General features: G+C 35.6%; 2 protein-coding genes across 2 annotated transcripts; one reads left to right on the top strand and one right to left on the bottom strand.

Moving 5' to 3' along the window:
• Positions 1-12: 12 nt before the first annotated feature.
• LOC134841188 (uncharacterized protein C13B9.2-like) lies at positions 13-19,958 on the bottom strand. The gene is made up of 5 exons (XM_063857014.1): positions 19,728-19,958; positions 19,001-19,516; positions 14,310-14,405; positions 13,073-13,278; positions 13-658 (listed from the first exon to the last, which is right to left on the bottom strand). Exons 1-5 carry the CDS (start codon positions 19,949-19,951, stop codon positions 108-110), a joined length of 1,593 nt encoding a protein of 530 aa, XP_063713084.1. The 5' UTR covers positions 19,952-19,958; the 3' UTR covers positions 13-107.
• LOC134841189 (uncharacterized) lies at positions 6,349-8,810 on the top strand. The gene is made up of 5 exons (XM_063857016.1): positions 6,349-6,449; positions 6,861-6,942; positions 7,501-7,669; positions 8,377-8,408; positions 8,479-8,810. The coding sequence occupies exons 1-5, from the start codon at positions 6,427-6,429 to the stop codon at positions 8,602-8,604; spliced, it is 432 nt and encodes a 143-aa protein (XP_063713086.1). The 5' UTR covers positions 6,349-6,426; the 3' UTR covers positions 8,605-8,810.
• Positions 19,959-26,881: the final 6,923 nt, after the last annotated feature.

Below are 26,881 nucleotides of genomic sequence, written 5' to 3' on the forward strand. Positions count from 1 at the left end.
TAAAGAACAAGATATCAAATAAATGATGACATTAAACTATCTCCATAACAAGATTACAATAAAATAGAAATCTGATATGGCGATTGCCGAAATATATATCTACAAAATTAAAGTTTGAACGAGACAAAAACTAAGTCCATTACATTAGTTCCTGTGTGCCCACATTTGATGTGTGCACCATTCTGCCATTCTTTATTTGCTGCTTTGAGTTTTTTGTCAAGACAATCAAAAAAATTGTACGAATCACAGTTTTTAATACTCGTTTCAACGTTACTTTTCGTTTCCGCAGATTGCATAACAAATGATGCAATATTTTGGTCGATTACAGCACCCGCCGACTCATTTGGCCCGTCTTGACCGTCGGTTCCCGCAGATAAAAAAGATAATTCATGTTTGGAGAATATTTCGAAATTTTCTGTGTATGTTTTGAGCGCTAAAAGTGTAGCGTGTTGGTTCCGACCTCCGATACCATTTCCAGTCACATTCATGGTTGGTTCACCAGCAACAATCAATAGAGTTTGGGGTTTCTTTGAGTCTGATTTTGGCTGAAAGGATAATTTGAGAAATTCCTCAGCAAATATGTCGGACTTGAGAGCCGTTTTGAAAAATGGGTTCGCTGTTTGAAATTCTGAGGGCTGATTGTCATTGCTATCTTCACCTGAAGCAAAAAAACTATGCAAATTAAGGCGAACCAGAAAAAATTTCAGGCTCTAACCTATAGTACAAAAATGCATGTTTAAAATATCTTTTCGACTATTATTTTTCTTTTTCAATTGAGGAGGTAATCTAACGAATCTTGCAAATGTCAAACTCATGTTGGAAAGTGATTTTATTTGAGTTCAAATCAATGTTTACGCTGCATCAAAAAATCCAGCTAGATAATTCATCAAGTTCAAAGAAGTACGAAAACATATTATCAGTCAAAATCGAAACTTTCACAAAAAAAACGAAGAATCAAAGCATAGCCAATAGGAAGCAGTAAAAAAAATTATTTGCAAAAACTTCCAAATTAAAAAGAAAAACAAACCCAGAGGCGAAGCCGAGCATCGCACCACTTGCGATATAATACATAACAGCCACTAAATCGAAAAAAAAATCAGAAATGCCGAAACCTATCAGAACGAGTGAATAAAAGGTATCAAAAACTCACACCCAGACAATTGAAGGTAAAAATAGAATAAAAAACTTAGTAATCTGTAATTATGCCGAAAATACCTGAGAGGAAACCCTTTAAGCAGAACAAAATAAAAAAAAGACTTATAAACTAATTAAAAATTTTTATCCCCCATTCTCATTGAAACAGACAAGCACACTGAAAGTTTTTTCGCTGATCAAACGACGGAATCTGAGACCAATAAACCAACAAATATAAAAAAAAGCCGAAACAAATCAACCCGAAAAAAAAAGAAAATGAAACGGAAAAAAAATGAAATTAAAAAAAAACTTAAAAACTGATAAAAAGGTGTTTAAGTCCAGTCCCCTTCATTACACAGACGTGCATATTTTTTTTGTTTACTTAAGGACGCAATATGAGGCCAATAAGCCGAAATAATATGGACAGAAACTTATTTAACAAAGAAAAAGGAAAAAAAGAAATTAGAAAAAAACAAGTTGGTAAAATTACAACCAGAGTTCAGAATTCAACGTGCTGAAAATGGAAATCTTGAAATTGGAGATAATCCTGTGGACAAAGTTGTTCAGATGAAAAAAGTCCAAAACCCGATTGACACCAAAAAAGTGTCAATCTTTATAGAATAAAATAACTTAAATTATTTTTGCAAGGGTATTTGCTTATCGCAAGGTTGATCATACGAAAATTATTTGAGTTTTATTAATCTATAATATACTTTTTTCGTGACAACTAATCCGAGTTGAGAACACTTCATGAATAGCAGCAATTTGTAGAAATATATGTAATATAATATGTACTCTCCCTTTTTCAACGCTCCTTTTCAACTTTTTTTAGGATAACTGAAATATGCCTGATGGTCGGTCGTTTGTTGCAAAAACGTTTGTTCAAAAAAATTTCAACCGTTTGTGTACTATATCGTTGGTTGCAAACGAAAGAATTGAGTTTTGATTTAAAACTTGCAATTTCCGGATTCGAAATAAAGCTTCTAGTTTTTTGCAACACAGAAGTAATGAATATTTTAAACACAGAAGCGAAGCTGTCACTTGCAAACACAAGAGATAACTAGCCAAGAAATATCAAAGAAAAAATGCTTAATAAAAAAAACAGGGATAGCCGGTTGCTGTGCAAGTACCACAGAATTATAATAATTATTATGATCATGATAATTATAAAGATTTTACATCAAAATATGAAATGAATCTTCCCCACAAATATGGATTATGACGACAGTTAGAAAGTCAATTTTCAACGGTTGTTGCACAGGCAGAGAACTACCCAGGTGCAGGAACAGTTTCCGTTGTACTTGGGACGGCAATGGAGCCAATAATAGTTTAGCAGTCTGTTTTTGAGACCATCGGGTAAAAAGAAACTGACGCGGTCGTTGATGAGGTTTGCCAAGCGGCATGCCCGGTACCAAAATTTTGTTCTCGTTTTGTCTACACGGACTCTGGGGTTATCGAATATTTTGCCTCTTCTGGCAGAAAAAGAATTGAAGTTCTGTCAATCGAGCTGGTGCCGGTCTGATCTATTCTTTCAAAAAATCGTGCATCTCGATATATTGGGACAGTGGTAACAAGTTGAGCTGGTCTATGCGCTCGGTGTGACGCAGATCAGTGTATGTTGTTATCCAGTTTGTTGCTTTGCGTTGAATCAATTCCAGCGTCTTGGTCTTGTCCGGAAACCATGATGCACTTGCGTACGTTGGTTGTTTTGGCACTACGATTCACACAAATTTCGCCGGGTGCAAATTGGTCGGATGACGATCAAGTCAACATGTGCAGGACTGAAAGCGACTTCCGACTTGTCTCGTTTATGTGGGTGCCCCAGGAACAGGTACTTGATATTGTAACACCAAGGTCTTTCTCGAGCAATACTTCATTGACTTCCCCTAATCTTGGCGGTTGGCAGACAGTTCGTGCGAACGTCAAAAAGTGGCCTTCGTATTGCACTAGTCGGTCACCTTGTCTAGGTCATCTTAGGTTTACATATTTTACCAACCGGGTGAATGCTCAGTAGTTTGGTATCATCTTCAAATCTGAAGAGTTGGCATTTAAGGCCTTCTGGGAAATCGATCACATTGATGAGAAAGAGTAGTGGTGCTAAGAGGGAAACTTGAGGCACCCCACCAAGGACGATGAGGAGGGACAACCTGAAAATGTTGACATCGACAAACGGTTGGCGATATGAGGGATATTCTTCGATGATACCCAGAAGTTTGCCTCCTACACCGTTGCCGGAAAGTTGATCAGTAGTAAGGTGTTCTCAAAAATCTCGAAGGCTTTGGCGATGTTCAGGCAGGTGCTCTACGTCTCTTGCGGCGTTTTCCGTGTCTATGCTTTCGTAGACATGGCCCCTATGTAATCCAAATTGAGATGCTGGTAGCAGCGGAGCAACAAGCTCGTATAGACAAACGATACGCCCGATACGAACTTGCATTTTTTAAACACCTTCGATATTATGTTTAGCACTGACTGGCCGACAGTTTTTAACGAAGGTTTTGTCAACCTTTCTGTGGATCGGCTAGCTTTTTTCCAATTTGGAAGGACGCTGGGAGCCAGCAGGCACGCTTGATGATGCTAAAGATACAGGTAAGCTACTTCCAGAGTTTCGGTGACTAATTGAGCACCAATGGTAGTAGGTTTTACAAAGGTGAAGCTGCGCTTCGCAAATGAGCGAGGAAAATGCAAAAAAGTGCTATAATCAGGCAGAACAAAGTGAAACAAGGAAAAAATTCAAACTACACTTTCAAAAAAAAATTTCGCCGAAATCACGAGCATCACGTTCACACATCTGCTCTATGACCGCATGTAATTCTAGTTACACTAGCCACCCATAAAGCAGCTACACTTTCTGTAAACTTGCCAATGTTATGCAGCATAAATTCGACCAAAAAAACTATTTAATTGTTCCGTTGATTAGAAGTATTACGCCCTCCCACCTGCACCATAGCCACTCGGAATTAAGTAAGTGACTCAGATAACGTTGAATCTACCTGTTATAATTTTTAAAATCATATATTGTACTGATAAGGAAATAAGTCATTTCAAAAAATCGACTTCACGCTAAAAATTAGTGTTTCTCTGCTTTAGCAGAGGATTAACAGCTTAATTATAGGAGAAATATACTAGTTGCACTTTCAATTGAAGTCATTATCTCAGATTTGGTTGGGCAATTCCGAAAAATTGACAAGATTCCAAAAATCTATCAAAAGTTCAAAAATGTGAGTTTTTCTAAATCCAAATAATTTTCTCAATTGAAGCATGGGAGTAATTTATGCTTTTCAGACCCTGATTTTTAGATTGAAAATTTCTTTGTCCTGATTTTTTAGATTGAAGTTTCAATATCAAAATTAGCAGGTAGTTTTCGAGAAAAAGGACGAAATTTCTTAAGCAAACTGTAAAAACTTAAGAAGGCCCTTTCCGAAGTCCACATCGAAATTTCCACCAAAACAGAGTAAAACAAATTACCCAGGGAAAATTAAGCACCATGTTAGTTTAAATGAACTATCAGCCTCAGAAGCAACATGAATTATCAGAATAAACTTTCAAAAAACAGGCAAAACTTCGAAAATTGGACGTTTTGTAATGTTATATTTGTTTTCAAAAGGCAGAGCATACCTGCTTGCGCAGGTACATTTGCATTAATGATTTTTTCTTTCGGTTAAACCATTGATCTCCAATGTGGCAGGGTGTTTTTTGAGAAAAAACTCTGAACCACTAAGCAAAATGTCGAAAAATGAATTTAATTGAGTCCATAACTTTTTTCTACCGAATTTAGGGAACAATTGCTTGAAAAGAGAGATCCCTATGACTTTTTTATTGAAAGTTCTTAATATGACATAGCACTCAAATCTCTCCGATGATTAATTGTAGAAGCTGATTTTGGGTGGGAAACAAAAAAAGAAAAACAAGAATAGCCGGTTGCTGTGCAAGTAGCACAGAATGTTCTGACCTCATTTTCAAAATTTTTTTCTTCTTCAACTTAGCGTCTTTTTTGTACGTCGTGTAATAATGCAAAAATACGAAAGCGTAGAAAATGAATTACGCAAAGTGAATTAGGCATAAACGATTACAATGTCATCAAAATAATTTTTTGCACTGAAAATGTTTAAAATTTATGGAAGATTTTTTTTTGCCAGAAAAGATCTAAGTGAAGCTTCCAAAACTAGTTTAACTTTTAGTAAAATCAAGTTTCTTTAGCCTAAATTTCTAAATTTTATAAATAACAAACGTAAATCGCTTTACTCGCTAAAGCAAAAATTTCGAACCGGTTTTTATGAGGAAAACAGAAAAAAAGTTGAAAAAAGAGAAAAAAACAAGGATCAAAAAATTTGAATACATAGACAATTTTTGCTTTAATTCAAAATTTGCTGCTGTCTTTCTCGACATTATGCATAAATAAGCTATTGTAAACGGCTTAAAACAAGCATGAATAAGCCTGTTCGCTGGCTTTCGTCGCTCGAAGTTAGACGAAAAATCAAGAACTTCAAGCCAGTTTTTCTGAACACTAGAAAAAAATGTTGAGAATTTTTTAATGTGGTTCAAATCACGTCTGAAAGGACTTTAAAATGATATATTACTCAACCTAGTCCGATTTGTGGCACCTGATTTTGCGTGGAAAACAAAAAGAAAAAACTAAAACAAACCCGAAGACCAAGTTTTTCCCCATTTTCAATGGTCGGAACAATAATATCATATATTACATGTGCAGAAATAGATTCTTTTTTTTCTCATTTGTCAATTAGGCTTTGACTTTAGTGTGAAAATATGTGTAATAGAGGTATATAATATATGTAACTGTCTTACTGACTCGGAACGAAAAAAATTTCTAGCCACTCATAAAGCGGAGAACACATGCAGTTGAACTGCCCACGCTATCAAACAAAAATGCTACCAAAATGAGCCTTCTTATTTAATGCGAGTTGGATTGGAAAAAAATTTGGTCTCAAAATATAACAAAATGATAGCAAGTTCGCGTGAGTAAATATGATACCATACTTTGAACCCATGCGAAGGTTCTTTAAGGTACAAATAAGGTGCACCATGAAGAAAAAGCACACACCGTACGGCATAGTTACATAACTCAAGCTCTACATCTTTCGCCGCTTCTTTATCTTTCTCAAGCTTCAGATTTTCAGATTTCAACAAAAGTATAATGGGCGAGCGAAACTCTTAAGAATATTGTGCCAATTACAGGCACATAAGTCTCGAGTTATTACGGTATGTAGCTACTCAGAAACAACTCATGTATTTGGAAGTTAAACAAATAGCACAAATGAACCAATTAGACTACAAATGAACCAATTACGAACTGAGAGGTGACATTGTCCGCAATTTGAAGTCAAAACAGAGTCATAAATAGCCAGTCATAAATCAATTCATAAACAAATCATCAATCAGAAAATTTAAGAGGTGCTTTATTAGGAATCATTTACCATGTCATAACCTATAAAAACTAAGAATCAAAATGTGCATCGAAAACAGAATATTCAACTGTTTTGGCTTTGAGACTTTTCAGACACGATAGCAAACTAATTGTAAAAACATTTTGGAGCAAAACGCTATATTTACGTAATATTTTACGTTGTTACTGACGCAATTTTGAATTTAAGTGTATATTTACGTAATTTTGCCCGTTGTTACTGACGCATTTTTGAATTTAAGCGTCAACAAAAATGATATCTTCGATTGATTATTTCGATTTGTTATGACTTCTAACTTGTTATGAGTCACAACGTCGACAAGTTTTTGGTGACTTGTGTTAACTTTCAGTCTGCGAAAAACGACTTGGGAACAGTCTGTTTGGTACAGGTAATAACTTAATTTATAATTGGCAAAAAGAAGACCAATAATAAACTTTTTTCTTTTATCCAACACAGAACGAAATCAATTCAACCAGTGGCCTTTCTAGGATTTTCTCGAGGGGGAGGGGGGATTTTTTATAAACCCATCGAAAAATTTTTTGACTGATTGTAGGTCGGCCAATTTCATTTACCGAGCTCTCCTCAAACACTATTAAGACCCTAAACTGTTTCCGCAGGCAAGTTTTGGAAAAAAACAAAAATCTCCTCTTTTAGGAAACTTTAGAAGGCTTTGACCAAAAACTGCGTTTTCGGCGAGTGCTTTCTCCTAAAAATTAGAATATATCGGCGAAAAAATTTAAGCTTGGTCATTAAAAAATGGCTGTCGTAAAAAAGTACTAAAGGGGTAGCGAGGGAGCAACTACTTCGAGCTCAACATCCAATATTTTAATCATGATGGCCGGCTAAATTGTAACAACGGTTTAAGAAACCTCCACTTTTTTCAAGTACAAACAAATAAATGGACATTCTCCGTTATATTCTATTGGCATGGAGGGTTTTTGATCAGGATTTGGGCAGCAGTAGTGAACATCAATATCGAGACATGAGTGTGGATAAAAAAGGGAACAGGGTAGCCACCCCCAGTAGAAACCAGATAGCACTAGCAGAGATGAAGTCAGTGGCCAATCAGGAGCCGAGGCTGAAGAACTACTTGACAACACAGAGACACGCTTGTTGTTAGTTAACTTTTATGTGTTCCATTTGAATTTTCAGATGGAAACCTAACTATTGCTTGAAATTTTAGACCGAAATTCATTAAGATTCATATCGTTTGTTTTTCTCCATTGTCGATCATTACCCTAATAAAATAGCTTTCTTTGTACAGTTAATTTAAAATAAAAATTGGTAAAAATTTTAGATTCAAAGCGTTGTCTAGAGCTTTGGATTTAAAAAATTTACTCCTCTACTTATAAGATCTTTTGAATTGATGCGAGTTTTTTTGATATGAACGATATAGTCATGTAGGGAATATCTTGGTGGTTGGATGAGGAAGAATAATAATCTCCATGGATTTTCAAAATTTTCATAATAGCAACTCAGTAGAAAAAGTTTTCTTACGAAGGTTGTAAGCTAGTCATTGAAGAAAATGCTTCGGTAAATAGATGAACTTTAAGACCCTTCGCAGCGGTATCATTTTCTAGTGTGCAGGCAAGACTGTTGGCCTGAAAATGCCCTCAAACCAGAGCTCATTCTGCCACCAATAGTGGTACCTGACTCTAGCTATAACCCCAAATACAGTAAACAAATCTTGATGATACACACAGTAGTTCTATCCTTTATTTTTTTCTTTCTCTTTTCCTGACTACAAATTGATATCTCTATTTGAAAAACCTTAATAACCAATTAGTTGTTGAAACAGAAAATATTATCTCTTTTTTTTCAGATATCCCTGTTGAGCCGCCCATTCGACGCCCGGTAAGAGATCTTTTTTGGAAACTCTTTCCAATCTATAAAACTTTTCATAATATTCTTTTTTTAATTTTAGCAAATTCTAAAATATATGCCAAGCATAGACGATAAAGGTCAACTGCCGGTTCCAGCCAAAGCACTGGACATGCACCGAGCATACCCCAACCACCACCTGGACATTTCTCAATTCAAATGGAAATGAGGATATTTTCCAAAAAAAAACAGAAAACAACAGTACAAAGAAACTTTTTCATAGACTTGCTAATTTTTTCCCCAGCTAAATCACAGTAGATTATTCGAAATGAATGATTTAGTAGCTGATATATTGATAAATCTCAAAAATGAGTTTATCTTATTTAGGACGGTTTGATGTTTGAAAAAGAGTAAAAAGAGTATAGTAGAAGTGACAGTTGGTACCTTATTTTATTAGTCGTTGTTCCACACACTACGGCACAAGGTTGGTACACAGAAACTTGCGACGCGTTGGGAAGATGTTTTCGTATTATAACACAGGCTGCTTTGCTTGTGTTAAAGAATGGGAACAACACTTATGTTCATTCCCGACAAGCTTAATCAACTAACACCTATTCATACAAGATCACTTTGTGCAGATTTAAGAACAATTGAAATATCTACAGAATACTGACTGCTGTGACTTGTTGTTCAAACTTTTGAGGAAAGTGGTGGAATAATTGTGCTCAGAGTGGATTTTTCTTTCTCAACAAACAAATTTCGCCTTTTGGCTAGCCATTTTTGACGAGGTTTTTGTTTAAATCATATGAAAGCCCTGAGCTCAACTCTAAAAAGATCTTTTATATGCTTGCATTAGACTAACTGCGGTTAGGCTTCTCGTTTTAATTTATAATAGTTTCGAAATGCTAAATTTTTAAGCGTGACGAAATATCCCGAGCTAATAATTGTTCCAAATTGAATTGAGTCAATTTAAGAACATATTATTTCGGGTGCATAGACATTTATGTCCCAGACATTTGTGTCCTTGAAAAAACAGTCTAAAATTATAAAATCGTACCAGACATTTATGTCCCAGACACAGTTTTTTTTCCGAAACTGTTTTTTGCAAAAATAATTCTTTGATTTGACCTTGTGCTCTTTAATGCGTTGTTCTTTTGAGATTATTTGATCGCTCAATAATTAGATTCTATGCGTACCAATTAGCCATAAAACAGTCAAACCCAAAAGACAAACCTTTCAAGAACATTTTGAAATTTAGAAGCGCGCTTGAACGAGCGGTGAAGTGATAAGTTTCAAGATCAAAAGGTCGGAAATTCAAATCTCGGGTCCGACAAAATTTTTTTCGTAATTTGGTCCAAAAATTGATATTAAAAAACCCAAAATTGGATAAATTAGGGCAAAGTTGAAATGGTTGACTCGAATGCGCCAAAAAAGAAAAAGATGGGAAAGCTTGATTACACTGATAGTTATGCCATTTTCAAAACGGGTCTAGCTCAATTTTGGAATCTGGGAAAAAGTTCAAGTTAGAAAAATCTATTGAAAATTTGTTGCTCTTCAATATCAGCTTTGGAAAATAAATTGACTTTGCACTATAATTTGATGTTGCTGCTGCACCCTTTTACGAAACTCAGAAGTTTACTTGGGTCGTAAGCCGCAGCTAATTCGGAAAGGTTTTTGTCAAAATTGCCATAAAGAGGTTTTTCAAAACCTGACACTCTTTGCCCGGTTTACATTTTTTTCGATCAAGACTTCGGCGTTTTTCTGCTCGACCTGGAATTTTTCTATGAGTTTGGGAAATTATGGGTGCTTGGCGTTCACGAGTTTAACGAAGTTGCTCTTCCAACCAGCATCATTGTTGGTTCTGGGACGCCCGGTTATCACACGTTGATGACAACTCCAGCTGTCAACGGCAAATCTGGAGATTTGAGGTGTTCTATGTGCCGCTGACAGTCGGCCAATGTAATTGCCCTCAAAGTAATTGAAGATTGGGTGGGATGTTTCAGAGCAAGTTTTCTGAGAGTTTGAAAAGCAGTAGAAACATCACTTACTGGCAGGAAAGCGGTACTCAGCAGCATTCGGACCCGCTCGCGGAATTATCGATCTATTTTATATTTCCGTATTTTAAAATTTGTATTCCCATTAGACTGAATGTGACGCCAGAAGTTTTGACTCGAATGGAAAGAGCAGTATTAAACTTTTACATTTTCGGATTTTAAATAAAACGCATTTTGACCGCTATTACGAAAGCAATGGTTGCTCGTTTGGGAAATTTTATGTCAAAGCAGCTTAAAAGGCGATAATAGGTTTCTTCTATCTTGTCTGGAAGCAATGCATACACAATAGGGGTCGAAATTCCCTCGAATGATGCGTAGATGGTGTATTTCTGAAAGTACAATTTAGGGGCCGCAGAAAAGGTGCCATGGCAGAACCAATCTTCAGCGCCACTGAGAAGATCGAGTCCTGGAAGAGTGGTGAAAACCATTATTTGCTTGTTATCATTAGGTCCAGAGTCAAAATGAAGGAAACGCTCGCCGCTGTGAGTCACTTTCAGCAATTCTGGCAGTTCAAAGTCCGTTAAGGAATTTGGTTCCTGCATTCTGGACCATTTTTCCTGTTTTGCTCTGTTGGCCGTCATCTGGTTGGCCGAATAGCTCGGGATTACTGCAGCAGTCTCTCTGTTGATGTCTCTTTGGACTGAAAGAATTGTTTGACGTGGTGTCCTATCGGGAGCTTATCAAATTAATCCGGCCATTCACTAGTGTGGTCATTAACTTGGCTGGAAACCAAATGTCTATGATACTTTTTGCATTTTCGATTGTTTTTGCGGGACATAAGTGTCTGCGACACAATTGTCCTGATATGAGTATTTCCGTATACGATTCAAAATTTAGCATTTAATTTGCAGACGATGAACGGAGCAAAGACTCTTATATAGCTCTTTTTTTTTCAGGAAATGGTCTTAAAAATTTTAACTGCACAAGTGCATTCATACAAAACATTGCGTTTATGCATGCTCTTGCACTTAGGTATTTATGCACTTTATGATTTCAATTCACATTCATCTGCTAGAAGTAACACAAATTGCGCTTTCCACTAACGAAAGCGGAAATGGAACAAAAAACCGTATTTTGAAAGTGGATTTTATTTTTCAGATTTACCCGCGGAATAAAATTTTCACATTTTGTTGCATATTTCTCAAATTGAGTTAATTCTATCAAAAAAAAATTAATAATAAATTTTTTGGAATTCAAAGAGGGTTAAGGCCATATAATTTTACTCTAAATTCGAGAAAATTTTTCCAAAAAAAAATTTTTTTTGTTACCTTGCGTCCGTTGGCTCTTTTTCAATTGTCCGTTGGCGATGTTTTATTTGATATTGGCAGCCCATAATTAATAGGTTATCAAAATTTTATTTAGCAGAAACCTTTATTTAGCAGAAAGGGTACAGTAGAACATAAAGGGCTGTGGCCTGATATACGAGTAGTGTTGTTTGTCAAGTGATGAGGGTTTGAAAATTGACTATTCGGCTAAACTGGAGATAACTAAAGCACAGTATATTCGAAAAGTAAGCGGCGAATCATTCCAATCTGAATTGAGGCAGACAACTCTTTTTATTAATACGTGAGACGCAAAAAACACAAAGGGACAAATGTATTTTTTGAAAAGACAAAAAAAATTGGCTTTCCTCTTCAAAACATTAAAATAAGAGCAATTTGAGAAATCAGTCACAGAGTAGCCAATGTCATTAGTTTTTGAAAAACAATCCATGAGCTATTAACAAACATACTTCAACATCAAGAGTTCTGACATAGGAAGCTCTAATTGAGCAACTGAATAGGTTGAATGAAATAATCTTCTATTTTTTTTAAAATTTCCCCACATGTATTAAGGTACAGTACAGGTTGTTAACCTTAAAAATATCTTCTAATGAAAGAAAAGACTTGCAAACATGATTATTGACACTATAAAAAATGACCGGAAAAAGAGTGCATTAAAGGCAGGGGCGGATCTAGGATTTTCTCGAAGGGGGGGGGGCGGATTTTCAAAAAATTTTCGAAAATTTTGACGACTTTTTTTTAGGTAGACCAAATTGATTTAAAGAGCTCTCCTAAAGCACTAAAAAGACGTTGTTTTGGCCAAATCTTCTGCGCCGCAGGCAAATTTTTAAAAAAGAGGTCAAAAAAGCCATTTTTGGGCACTTTTTGGAAAATTTTGCAAAAAATCGGGGTTTTTTTGGCGCATGCTCCTCTTCAAAGTTAGTGTATAGTGGCGCCAAAGGCGCCTTTAGAAAAATTTTAGGGTCGGTAGGCCAAAAATGGATTTCTTAAAAAGTATCAAAGGGAGACCCTTTGGGTCGGCAGGGCGTCGAATCCCTGAGGTGGGGACGTCCCCCCCCCCCCCCCCCCTAAATTCGCCCTGATTAAAGGTATATTTCATCCGCAGCATCTTTAAAAACTTTTGAGGTTGCGGACCACATAATATACTCACATTTAAATTTAAAGAGGTTGGGACTATTACGCCGGCGGGGCTCATCAACCATTAAATAGTTATATACTAAGTATTGTTAAAAACTCATGTATTGGACTTTTTTCTTTTTTCAATAATTGAAGATTTTGTCACAAACCAGATTTTTTCAAGAAATGGAAAGAGGTAATAGTGAAAAATAAAGGGGTAGTTAAAGATTACCATGGATCTAACCTTGCAGATGCGTCATTATCTCCAACAACATGCTGAATATTATGTCTACCATATCATGAACTGATCCCTGATACGTGCTAGTTAAACACAGACTGTGGTCAAAGTTCCACTTCGAAACAGAATCATCTAGCACTGCTTTGACCGCCATAGTGTTGCTGCAGACTATCAAATTTTCCACTGGAATTGTTACCTTCTCCAAAACCAACCTGCAGGCAATGAGAAAATGAAAAAAAAAACTTGTTTGAAACAAAAAGTCCTCAACGTTTGGTCTGTTTTAAAACTAACTAGCGAAACGTTGAAATTGCGAAATTGGCATGATAGATATAGAAAACATAGCCTACAGACAGTCAGAAAAAAGTCAATGAACGCAAGTCAAAAGAAAAATACTGACTTGTTTTTTGAAAAAACATATATCAACTTTCGAATTAAAAAGAAAAAAAAATAGATGCCCTTCAAGCTCCTTGAATTTCTGAGTGACGCAACTTTGATTAAATTAAACCAATTTTAAAAAATGAATCAATAGTTAAAATTTTATTTCTGCTGGAAAATCTGAAAATTAAATTCCACTATCGAAGCTAGAATTTGATGACATTTTTAGTAACCTTTACACTTTTGCTGTTCGATAGTGGAGTTTGCCTTCCTTTTAACAACGGAAATGAACTGAACTAAGAAAAAAGTCAAACCGCGAAACAGTAAATTTGAGTCTAAACAATTTTTAAGAGACTTTTTCCTGAAAAATCATCAGCACCTACATAGGAGTCTGAACTATAAAGCAGTCTAAACTATGTTCATTGACTCTTTTTTAAATTCAAGATTAATTTTAAATGGTTAATATAAACACAGTGATATCCTGAATAATCTCATAAGGAGTTGTGTGCAATTGACATTAGGATTCAATGTAATTGGTATCTGAACAAGTAAGTTTTCTGATGTGAATTACAAAAACAAGAGAAAATTGCTATACCGACAATGTTCAGACACTTGCAATTGTAATAGAAAACACTTGAAGATGATTATTCTTCATAGCCCCCGAAAACTGGCATGCAACTGACGGCAGGACCATATTTCCTTGGGAAGGGGCCGTGTCATCCGCTTCGCCGTAACATTGGGCACCCATCGATCGTGACCGATACGGAATTCGAGCCGCGCCTCTTGCTCACTTGGCTACGGCTGCTTGAGGGTGATTATTATGCGAAATCAGAAAACGATTATTACACATAGGTCGGAGAAAACTTACCTTGATGCAACAAGATTGGAAGCCGCTCTTGAGATAAGACTATCTGAACATCCGTACAGTTTCATAATTGACTGCAGCTTCTCAACTGAAGATTTCCTGGAAAAAATTGATAACAATTTAAATAATTTTATGTAGTCGCCAAGTAGTTAGCGAGTTACCTATGTCCTGGAAAAAAAAGTCCTGCGAATTACCCCAGCCGTGAAGATTTCTTGGAAAAAATTGATGACAATTTAAATAGTTTTATGTAGTCGCCAAGTAGTTTGCGAGTTACCTATGTCCTGGAAAAAAAGTCCTGCGAATTACCCCAGTCGTGAAGATTTCTTGGAAAAAATTGATAACAATTTAAATAATTTTATGTTGTCGCTAGGTAGTTTGCGAAAACTGTGGCAAGTTAGGAACTCAAAATACTGCTATTACTCGAGTGTTTTCTACGTTTTTTTTTTCAATTTGAAAACAAACGTACAAGATACCCATTTAAAAGCGAATGGTACAAAAATCTATCGCACAAAAACCAGATGTCAATTTTTTCTCTTGCTTTGCCTTTTTTAAAGTTTTTTTAGACACAAAATGAAAGTTACGAAATAAATCTATTTGTCCTACTTCATGCACAAAATTTTCATCAGATACTCTTCTTGAAAAGAAAGATATTTTTTCCAATAGTGAAATTTTTGAGTTCAGAACTGCCTAAATGAAAATTTTAACAAGCTCGAAAACTTAAATTGGTTGCAAACAAAATATAGAAAGAAGTTAACCTTTTTTTTTCTAAAACCAGATACAGTTCACTTAAGCGTGTAGTATACGATCCGAAAAGCCAAGAACAAGCTTTTTTTCCGATGATTAAAATTTTCAAAAAGAAACATACAAAAAAGCAGCAGTTGCTGGAAAAAATCCGGCATTCTTTAAAAAAGAAGGGAAACATAATTAATTCAGAAGGGAAACATAACGCGATCGTCAGCGTATGCAGTTTGCGTACTCATTATGCAGTGTACGCATAAATCGAAGCGCGGCTTTAGGATTTCCCATATAAGATCGAACGAAATTTAAAGAGTTTCACACTGGAGAAGGATCGTTCGGCAGTGGCAACGATAACTTCAAGAATAGCTCAAAAGTTTCCAGCAGCGCACACTCTACTGGCCTTGTCGACTTATGGCATCGGTGAAAATTGCAGGTATATTGCTTAAAGGGGAATTGTCACATATTTCTCCAGACTTACAACTCGCTCACAAAGTCGCCATCTGGTAGCACGTACTGAAATAGGTCGTTAAAGTCATCAAAAACCTCAATTGCATCTATGTCCGAAATCCAGCAAGGGAGAAGCTTGCACATTTTAGAGCAAGACAGAAGTGGAGTGTATTGTCTGCGTCGGGGTCAAACTCTCCGGGCGGAGGGGGGGGGGGGGGGGGTGGGTAGCGCGTCCCCCTACCTATAATACGCGACTGCACTCTGATTACACACAAAAAAGTCTAGCACTCAGTTTCATAACACAACAATTGCTAATCGATGATTATGAGAACTGGGGGCTAGCAATATAGACGGCTCCAACAAAACGAAATTTATACGTGAGCAAAATTTATTGCATAAGCAAAAACTTTTTGAATACATAAAGAGTTTATAATCCCATTGCATATCAAAACTTTTATAATAAATAATTTATAAAACATTAATCCAATTTTGAGAAACTATTTTTAAAATGCATAAACTATACAATTGCCTCATTCCAAGAATTAGCTTGCATTTTAGCAAGCGCGAACGAAAGTTAATTGTAGTCAGTAAACAAATTTCGGAGTGCAGCCTGTATTTAGGGTAGAATCGCTCATGCGCGAAGGTCCGAATGCGCGAAAATGTAAATCAGCCAATCAGATTTCAATAATCTAAAATTTGGAAAGAAAGTAAGCATTTCCAGGGACTGGGGTATTGAGATTGGCCGAATATAAAAACGGCAGAAATATGCAAAACTTTAATATTGTCATTGACCGCAGCAAAATTGGGCCAAGTTTTACATTTCAAGGGTTTCGTAATGAAAGAAGCAAACTGTTTCTTCGTTTCTTCTTTTTAATTGAATGGCAACTGCTTCTTTTTAAAAATTGACATTCAGCTAATTTTGTTTTCGGTTTTTCGCACACAAGTTTTTTCGCGCATTCGATCCTTCGCACCCGTATTTAGACAACCGCGTATTCTTACTCGTCAGTATTTAGACAAAGTAAATACTCAATTCTGATTGCTCAAAACGAATCAAAATCTGAGCGCCAAAATAAACAAGAAATTGAAAACTAACGAATTAATATCTCAATTGGCCGAAAGTTGAAAATAAATTATCGCAAAATAATGGAACTTTCTTTCGTGAAAGCCCCGTTCAGAGGGGAAAACTTACTTTTTGATGGTTATTTTTATAAGTAAAATCGAAAAAGAGAAAATATTCAATACTATAAATGCGTTATCGATAGTTGCCCGTCCCGATTAACTCTCGAAATTTCAAATAACAAAATTATTAATAAACCTGCAACTCAGCCCCACTTGCCCCCAGAAGATCGCGTGTCGGAGCAAAAATTTAGGGAAAATATCAACGAAAAAATTGAAAAAACCCAGTTGTCCCCCTGAAAACAATTTACGAAAATCAAGTGCAGGAAACAGATGAAAAATATTTACCGCCAGCATTCAGACCAGTACGAAGAGCAATGAGCCGAACCCGCGAAAAAAAACATTTGCAACAATTCAAGGACTCGAATTTTTGGTAAGATCGAAAAATATTTTGGGGAATGGAACGCTCAAAACGGCCCCCGACCGTCCTTAGAGAAAATATCACCGAAAAAATTGAAAAAAACCCAGTTGTCCCCCTGAAAACAATTTACGAAAATCAAGTGCAGGAAACAGATGAAAAATTTTTACCGCCAGCATTCAGCCCAGTACGAAGAGCAATGATCCGAACCCGCGAAAAAAAAATATTTACAACAATTCAAGGATTCGAATTTTTGGTAAGATCAAAAATATTTTGGGGAATGGAACGCTCAAAACGGCCGCCGACCATTCTTACAGATTGATACAGTTTTCGGATCGAGTGAAAATTGGAAAGTACCGGTCGTCTGGGCATTTCATGCCAAAAAGTGAAGAAACATACCAAGAAAATTTCGAGATTTTGACCAAAAAATGCCAATTTTTGTTGGTTTCACTATACCCAGTGTATTTTCCGAAAATTTTAGGAACCCGGATTTTCGAGAGAATATAAAAAAGATTCGACCCTGCACTTGATAGCTTGAAGACTATTCAGCTTGCCTTTTTTACCGTTGATGAGCTGATTGTATGTTTCCAAAATTATCAGTCGGAAATATCGGAAATTTTTTCTCGACACCAAAATCTTAAAACTTTTTTTCAGTACATTACTGAATTTTGGATAAGTGGTTACGTCCCCTTTGTTATGTGGAATGTTTTTGACGGACGATACCCTGACAACTACCAACAAATGCGAAAATTGGAATATGAGATGGAACAAAGAAGTTGGGGTCATTCGGTCAAATTTTTGGAATTTGCTGAAAAAATTCAGTGCCCAAGAAATCGAGTTTCGCATGCAATTACGAAGAATTTCGCGTGGCGAACCAGCCCGGAAAAAACCACAAAAATATCAGTTAATGGACGAAAAAATAATTCGCCTGAAAAGTTCTTATCTGGGGGGTCACTTGTCATCGAAAATGTATTGGGAGGGAGTTGCAGTCATATGTCAAAACTTTTGAAAAACTATGAATTTTCTCAAACTATTAACTTTCTGTCGGCTTAAATTCATTCTGCCTAAAATATCGTTTCAAATTTTGTCCAAATACTTCATTTTCGTGGGTGATTTTTATTTTTGCTTTCTCTATTCTGATTGGTTAATTCAATTTTTGTCTACATACTGACGAGTCTGAATACGCGGTTGTCTAAATACTGCTATGTAACTATAAATTTCAGACACGAACAATACAATTACGTCTAATTTCCCAGAATTGTAGTTTTATATTCATTTTTCTGGCTACGTCTATTTTGTTTGAGGTCTAATTTCCTAGGCGCCATGAAAAATTAATGCGGTGGGATTAAAACGCTAAGTATGAGAAATCAAAGCGTTGGTATTCAAAATGACACAAAAACAGGCCGAAACTCATTGAAACAATTATCCAAAGCAGGAAGGTTTTGCTTAGCAAAATAGTACATGTAGAGCCGGGTCTCGAACTAGTGACCATTAATGACTGAGGAGTTTTTCATTTTACAAGGGAAAAGCAGCACTCTGCAATAAAAATTCACACAACAAAACTATATCTGGGATCTATTAAATCTGGAAAAAACTCCCAAAACGGATCTCCAGATAAAAATAAACTGGCGTTGACAACAGGGCCATCTTGACTTGCTGTACCAGGCGTCAGTGAATGCTCTTCAATTCAGAAATTATAACACATGCTGCTGCGCGATATAATAGCGCAGAAACGCTTATCGCTTAAATAGCGTTAAAAAAACGTTGTACAAAAACTGTGTGAAGAAAAATGCGAATTACCGAAGAAAACTGCAAAAAAGGGGGAAAAAGTCTAGCTTGTGGCTGAATTACTCTTGCTGCTCATAAGCGTTAGCCAATCATTAAGATACTGATTGAAAACAAAATTAATTTTTTGTAGTTGTAACAAAATTTAATAACTATCAATGTATAATCAAATCATGAAATTGGAACTAACTCTCTCGGCATAACTGTAGGTCCACTTGCGATTAGATACAAAGGATCTCCTATTATATCGGACATCACCAAATTAACAACAGTCGATCCCTCCGGCACAAACGCCAATAATTGTCCACCTTTTACTTTCGATAACGCACTTCTGACTGTATTCAATTGCTGGATTGAGGCGCCATTTTTACTCATTTGTTTGATCACTTCCAGCTTTTCTGATTGGCCAATTTCATCTGCTGGCAAAGACAACAGAGCCGATCCTCCTCCCGAAATCAGAACAATAATTACAGGAGGTGAAGGCCAAGTTGAAGTGTTGATTAAACTTTTAATCACGTTTTCAGTCGCTGACATCGAGTTTTGGTCGGGAATGTTTTCAGGCGCAGCCGGGAAAAATTTGAAATCTATTGAAGAGGAAATGTTCGATGAATTACAGATGTTTTCAATTTCTGTCAGCGCTTCAGATGCTTCCATTAAAGAGGCGGGATATATCGCTTGAATCGCTTTGATTTTCCGTATAAATTGTCTAAAGAAGGTTCAGATTCAAATAGTATTTTTTGAATGAAATGTCATTAAATTATAATTCGCCAGGTTTATATTTTATTGGTGGATAAACTAAGTCAGCTGCTGAAAATTCATAGCTCGTTTCCTTTTTTTTTACAAATTTTAAATTTCAATAAATATGAATAAGGGTTGCTAAAAAATGTCCAGGATCAGAATCAGTTGTAAAATCTTACGTGGGCACTTCCCGCAGCAGAGAATAAGTCATCGCCAAAGAAGCTTTCCCAAACGCAAGTACAAATACGCCTCTGTTCTCTATAATGTCAACATTAACGCGCTGGCTTAACCCTGCCTCAATTGAGAGCTTTCCGAGGTCGTATTTCAATAAACCATTCGAAAAAACCGAAGCAGGTTTCACCGATGCGACGGCTGTGTCGAATAAGGCACGAAGATGTCGCATTAGTAATTTAACTGAAATGGCAGTCAGTTTTGACACCCATGCAGGCATGGAAGTCAAATACATATTATTTTGAAGGACTGAATCATTTAGTTTGACGTATTTAAACGGGTTACGATACAGTTAAAATAATTATTAAGGAATCGACAATTTTCTAAAGATGGAAAACTTTTAAAAGTCTGCATGGTAACACGAGCTGCATGTGTATGAACTCCTTAAATTTGTCTTACAATCAGTAGCAGGATTACATTGAAACTTTTTTAATGAGCTTTTTGTATTTGGTAAATCACGTATATCACAAGAAGGTCAACTTTAATTTTGATGAAAGTTCCTAACTTTAAAACCAAAAAATCGAAGAGTTTAACTCGTTGCAGAGGAGCTTAGCTATTCAACTTCTTATTTGGACAAAGTTCCTTAATTCCGGAATGTTTCAATCAAAATTTTAATTCAGATATTCAACGACTTGTCCCCGAAAGTCGCGATTTGTTTTATTAAGCAAAGAAAAGCTGACATATATTACCTAAATGCAAGGATAGTAAGGGCAAATGACAGATTGGAAGTGGCTGCATGTTTAAAATTGTTTGAACTTTTTTAAATGGTTTTCAAAGCGTCTTCGGCGTTTCGAAAACCACACTTGGGCTTGCTCGCTGGTTACTGCCGCTGGGGCTCAGTTAGGTGACCGCTTATACCTCAATCATTTCTACTGATGTTAAGGAGGCTTCAAAAGATGGGAGTTAGTTTCACCGATGCGACGGCTGTGTCGAATAAAGCACGAAGATGTCGTATTAGTAATTTAACTGAAATGGCAGTCATTTTTGACACCCATGCAGGCATGGAAGTCAAAAACATAATATTTTGAAGGACTGAAGCATTTAGTTTGACGTATTTAAACGGGTTACGATACAATTAAAACAATTATTGATTATAATACAATATAAAGCAGAATCTTGCCAAATCCTTTGCCAATGGAATGCAAACCTTGTAAGAATCTTGCAAGATGAAAGCAGGATGTATGAATTCCAACAAAAAGTTTTTTTTGCAAACGTACAGATAATTTCCGATGAAATGAAGCCAGTTTAATTAAACCTGGCCAGAACCCTTTTTTCTTTTATTCCATTCATATTCCCAAAAATTTAACTTCACTTTTGAAACAAACAAAACTATTTGCACCAATTTCATTTTCCTTATCCAAGAGCGCAATTCAATCTCTTGTTGGAAATGAACTGATTCAAAATTTAAAAAAAAACCTCATTTAGCAAATTTTATTTCCTAAATCACAATACTTATTCAACGATAACATTCATCCAAAGGAAAAATTTGCCAGTTACTGTGAAACTAGTTGTGAGAATAGTTATAAGCGTTATTTGATGTAGATTATATTTCAAATCCAATAAAAAAGAACTTCATGTCAATTTTATTTAACATCAAATGAAAAAGAATTCAAATAAAAAAAAAAGAATTTCAAGCTTCTTGTTACTTGCTGAAAGCCAGAAGAAAAGTTTCTGTTCAAATTTTCCAAGTATTCAGGAGCATTTTGAGAAAAAAAACTGAAAGAGCAGAAATGGAAGGGCTCAATACCCACGCCATCGAAATTTTCACTGAAGAAAAACTCGAACTCATAAAAACAACATCGGAACCATACGTTTCTTCCCCACACCCGGAAAAGCTCAATCAAAGGTGATAAGGGTATTATTACTCAGCCAAGAGCAAGTAATGCAGGAGGGTGATGATTCAATTGAAAAAATGTAACTTTAATCGAAGAGCTACCATCGTAAGTTTAAGAAATTTTAACAGTTTTGGTTTACAAACCTGCTGACACTGACAAATTCTGCTTTGTTTAACAGTTTGAAAATGTTCTTGACACAAGATCTGCGAAAAATAATCGAGTTACATTATACGGTGATTTTGGTTTACTTAAAACTAACAATCTTTCTTTGAAGTATAATGATTCTATAAAAGTTGACGGCTTCGATCACCTCATCAACCATCGAGTCGATGAGGAAAAACATGTGATACGCTCCTGGACCACGTTATAGTGAAAGACGTTAACGTAAAAAAGGCATATACGCTTGAAAATCAAAGCTTCTCTAACCACTTGCTCATTATGTTAGAGCTTAATATCACAACTTCACAAATGCAACTTTCAAATTCTTATCGTGACACAAGTTTTCGAAAATCTGAAGCTCAAATCCAATACTTTATTTTCGCTTTAAAGCTTGAATTACAGAAAATTAAATTGTTTGAATGTACAGCGTCAGTTAATGAGTTGTTCGAAGAATTTCAATCGAAATACGATTATATTTTGGATAAATATGCACCGTTGAGAATAACGAAAAACAAAAACAAAACGTTAATTGCCCCTGGTTGTGCGATGGTATAAAAAAGTGAATATCCAAGCGCAACCGACTTGATAAAGCTTGGTCAAAAGCAAAATAACATTGGAGCAAGATTTCGTTTTGAATCTGCCAGGAGTAAAATTCAATTTGAAATCAAAAAACGTTAAAATATTACTAAACCAATTTCAAAAAATGCATTGGTGACTCAAGGATAAAATTTACTAAATGAATCAAAGAGTGGAGCAAATACATCTATTCGAACATTACTTTCGCTAAATGGAAGTGGTGACGACGTTGTTAGCGGCAAACTAACTCGCAATTGAGTTCAATTATTGTTTTTCCTCTATTGGGAGTCATTTAGCTAATCACATTACTAAATTAGAATCCGGTTAACGTCATTTTGAGTTTCACTTTTGCATGCGTTTAAATTCAATTACCGAGTCTGAAGCTTAAGTAACTCTTACTGTGCTACAAAAAAGTGTCTTCTGGAAAAGATGGAGCAAGTAATCTAATCGCTAAGGCTAGTTCATACGCCATTGTTCCCTTCTTGAAAAAACTCATTGAGCTACCTTTAAATCAGAATGTTTTCCTGCCGCTCTGGCTCAAGCAACAGTATATCTTCTATATAAAGCAGTATTGAAACTGGCTGTTATTAAATATCGACCAATATCACTTGCAATAACGGTCTTGTCAACACCAGAATCTCAACCCAAGCCCACGATTGAAGCTCGCAAATCAACAAAATCCCTGAATAGTTTTCCGCGGTTGTACTGTATGAATAAGTTATAAATATAATTACCGACAAAGAGACCATGACTCAGACACCGATTAATGTACTCGGTGAGAAAAACCTTCTCGCCGAAAAAACCAGCTAAAAGCAACGTCAACCAGTAGACATTAAATCTTTAGCTCCTATTTACAAAATTGGTGTTTTCAAATATTGGCAGTATCGTGCTTTGAAAATGATGTGTTTTGAAAAGATGATCCAAAGCTGAATATCCACCAAGGCATGACCATACAACTCATCTCACAAAAGCAGTTGTATAAACTCGTCTTTCGAAAGCGCAAAATTCTTCATATTCAATTCACGCCAATCGCACTTCATTATTCAAAATCAAAAGTAACGGATGGTTGATAAATCGAAGCTCGTGTGGTACAGTTTCATCAATTTAATCAGGTTCATCAAACTGAAGGATTCCGACTGTAATTCCGTCCTGGGTACATGTTTCTCTTTCCATTATAACAAGTTTTGAGAGGATTTTTAAAATTTCGAGCATTTTGTAAGTGAGTATCATAAGAACAACGATATTTCTTGAATTAATAGTTTAAGTTTTTATCATAGAGGCGAACTTGCACTTCGCATTCACAAGCAAAAATATGACTGATAACGCTACTGGGAAAAATTGAATGAGTAAAACTTTGATTCTTCATAATTTCTAAAATGACACACGCCAATTAACAGTCTACAGAACTGCTAAAGGACGCCAGCTAATTATGACGCATTAGCAGTACCAGTAAATTTGAAAAAAGAAATTTACGAACTAAAATGCTTAAATTTATAGACGGGGCGCATTTTAGTGTATGAAAAATTCAATAAAAAATATCCGACCTGCCCAGGTTCGAGCCCTCTTATTTCGTTGCGGGTCTCCTTCCCTACCTATACGCAACAGATCCATGATACCTTGAAGCTAAAGTGCTATTCGAATATAATAGTCTTGTTCATTATCCTTTGGCTGTATCAATAGCTGGTTATTAATCTCATGCACATACAGCAACAAAAACACTTTTAAAATGACCACTAATACTTGCGACTTATATTGAAAAAAGAGGGTTCATACTATCACACAAGCTTTGCTTGTGTAATCAGACTAAGGGATCTCCAATTGCTTGACTGCGATGAATCCAAACTCCAGGCAAAGAACCAACCTTCAAAAGAATAGAGAACACTGAACGTACAAAAAGTGTCTCAATTTACTCAAAATCGTTGTAGATTACAACAAAAAATTTATCTGTTTTATCTTTTTTTGTTTGAACAGTACATCTCGATAAAAATCACGAGATCACCCTGCAAGGTATTCAATTCAGTTTAACTGAGAACCAGCCTTCGGTCTGAAAACGCACAAAATGTCATTATAAAATTTTCTCTGTTTTTTTTTGCGAGCGTCCACACTGCTGTACAGCATATAACGAAAGGAAAGTCATAATCATCATTGTCACCTGTAGCAATGTTAGTTCGAAAATTGAGTACACAAAACTGCTATATCAGTCAGACTGTCATTGGTCTATTTGGTACTATCTCGCAGTTAGGCTAATTTTTTCTATTTTACCTGAATCTACTATATCGCGTTTCAAAACTTCAAATTCGGTTCTGGTGTCAATGATTTCTGGTTTCGATAAAAAACAAGGTTTTCACTGGCAAAACTTTAAAAATAAAACCTGTTTTTTGTGTTTTGCAGTTGGTAACTAAAAACATACATTAATTATGAACACTGTCGAAATTGAAAACCTGTATCTTAACATTTTTTAATTTCATAAAAAACACTGTTTAAGTGCAAAAGTATAAAAATGTTCGATGTGACTATTGAATAACATGATCAGCAGTTCAATGAGAATTTGATCAAACAATTTTCTCAAATGACGCATCATATTCAAGATGTTTTTCCAAAAAAAAGACATTCGATTGTATTGAGAGAACAGCACATACAGTCAAAACAAAATTTCGAAAAAAAAATCTACAAATTTGCAAAATTATAGAAAAGCTCTTAAAGCCTTTAAAATGAACCCAGTTACATCAACAATTATCAAATATGAAGCTAAGACGCAATGTTAGGGTAGCTGAAGCAGAGCAGCAAAAATTAAATAAAAGTAGAGATGCCTGTTGGTGAAAAAAAAACAAACAATATTTCATAATTTTCAAAACATTTTTTATTACCAGAAACGACCTGATTCTTAGATATCGTGCAAAAACCGCCAAATAACTTCGTAGACAAAACAATCGAGTCAAAATTTAAAAAGAAAGATTTCGGAAAGCTATAAACTTATTTTAGACTTAGAAAAATTTTAGACATTTAAACAAAACGCTGTGCCATTACCAGGATTGGATTTAAAAAGAAAGCGCTCAAATAAAATTATTATACTTAGTTACAATAAGCTAACTACATACTCTATCAGAACAAAAATAATGCATTCGAAAGAAACAGAAAATGAATTTAAAAAATCTAACAAAAAATCGCATCCAAGTTTTTTTATTTTCAAACCAACTCAAGTGTGTACGAAAAGGTGTTTAAAAACTTGTATACAAAAGGTTTTGGCTGTGTTATTTTCATCAAAATGAATTAAACAAATAACTGAACAGAAGTTTCTAGAAAAACTCAACCAAAATTGCCATTTAAGCAAAAACTGCTTAAAATAAATTGCTAAGCTGGTAAATATGCCGACAAAAATTGAGCCGAAATCAATTAGGCCTTCAAAAAAAAACAACTTTACATCTGCAGTTTTTTCAACAATAGATACAGTACTGCCTTAACTCTTCAACGTGCAACGTTCTGAAAATGGAGATCTTGATATTGGAGATGATCCTATGAACAAAGTTCTAAGCGGGAGAATATCTGGTAGCTGATTGCGAGACCCTTGATTATCACATGTGTAAAGAATTAAAAATAGTTATCTTCACCCAAGACATTCTGGACAGGAAACTAATTTTGTGAGGAACAAAGAGCTTATGAAGAAGGCCCACCTAAATTTCAAAGTCGCAATAGTATGTTTGGGCCAACTTAAGCGCTATCTGAAAGAGCACCAGTGTTGAAGCTGACAGAAGTTCATTCCTTAAAAGATCATAAATCGCAAAAGCATCATGTATGGTAAGTTTTTGACGTTTTTTGAACTATACCTTTTTCTTGGAGTTCATTACGGAATGTTGAACTATGGTATGCCTCAATATAACTGATTTCAACGCGACCATCATTTTCTCACATTTTACTCTTCTGTTCAGTTACTTCTCTGCCATCGTTATTATTACGCAGTCACCGTTTTATTACGAATTTAAAATCGTTTATATGTGGACCTTTCAGATTTCATCCAAGCGTTATTTCATGCTGACATTGAAAAGCGTTCAATCCTTTTTTAAGCGATATTTTGAGATAAGTCCGTGGAAAAGAACTTTACCACAAACTGTTTTGGCAAAACGCATGAAGCTGAACCCAATGTGAGACTCGAGGTGAAGCCATTTGAAAACAGTGGCGGCACATTCGTATTTATCAACAGATCCTAATTACCAACAGATGAGCTTGAGCATGAAAGAACTTTCTGAGACACTCTCAACATCAGCTGCAAGGACATGTTGAGCCACAACCTACTATGAGCTATGACACTGGTCGATTCATCGACACTGTGATCGACCTTACTTCAATTTTGCTAAAATAATAACTTTTAATTTAGCTTTGAGGCCTGGCGAACGAGCGGCGGGCGCGGGGAAGGAAAAACAACCCAATCCAAGTGTGATTGTACTCAATTTGGAAATATTCATGAAAAATTATCAAAGAAACAAATCACACTCCAAACAAATGAATTGAAGAAAAGCGGCGGATCATTACTCAAA

This window comes from Symsagittifera roscoffensis, chromosome 3, assembly GCF_963678635.1.
Source record: "Symsagittifera roscoffensis chromosome 3, txSymRosc1.1, whole genome shotgun sequence".
Lineage (NCBI taxonomy): Eukaryota > Metazoa > Xenacoelomorpha > Acoela > Convolutidae > Symsagittifera > Symsagittifera roscoffensis.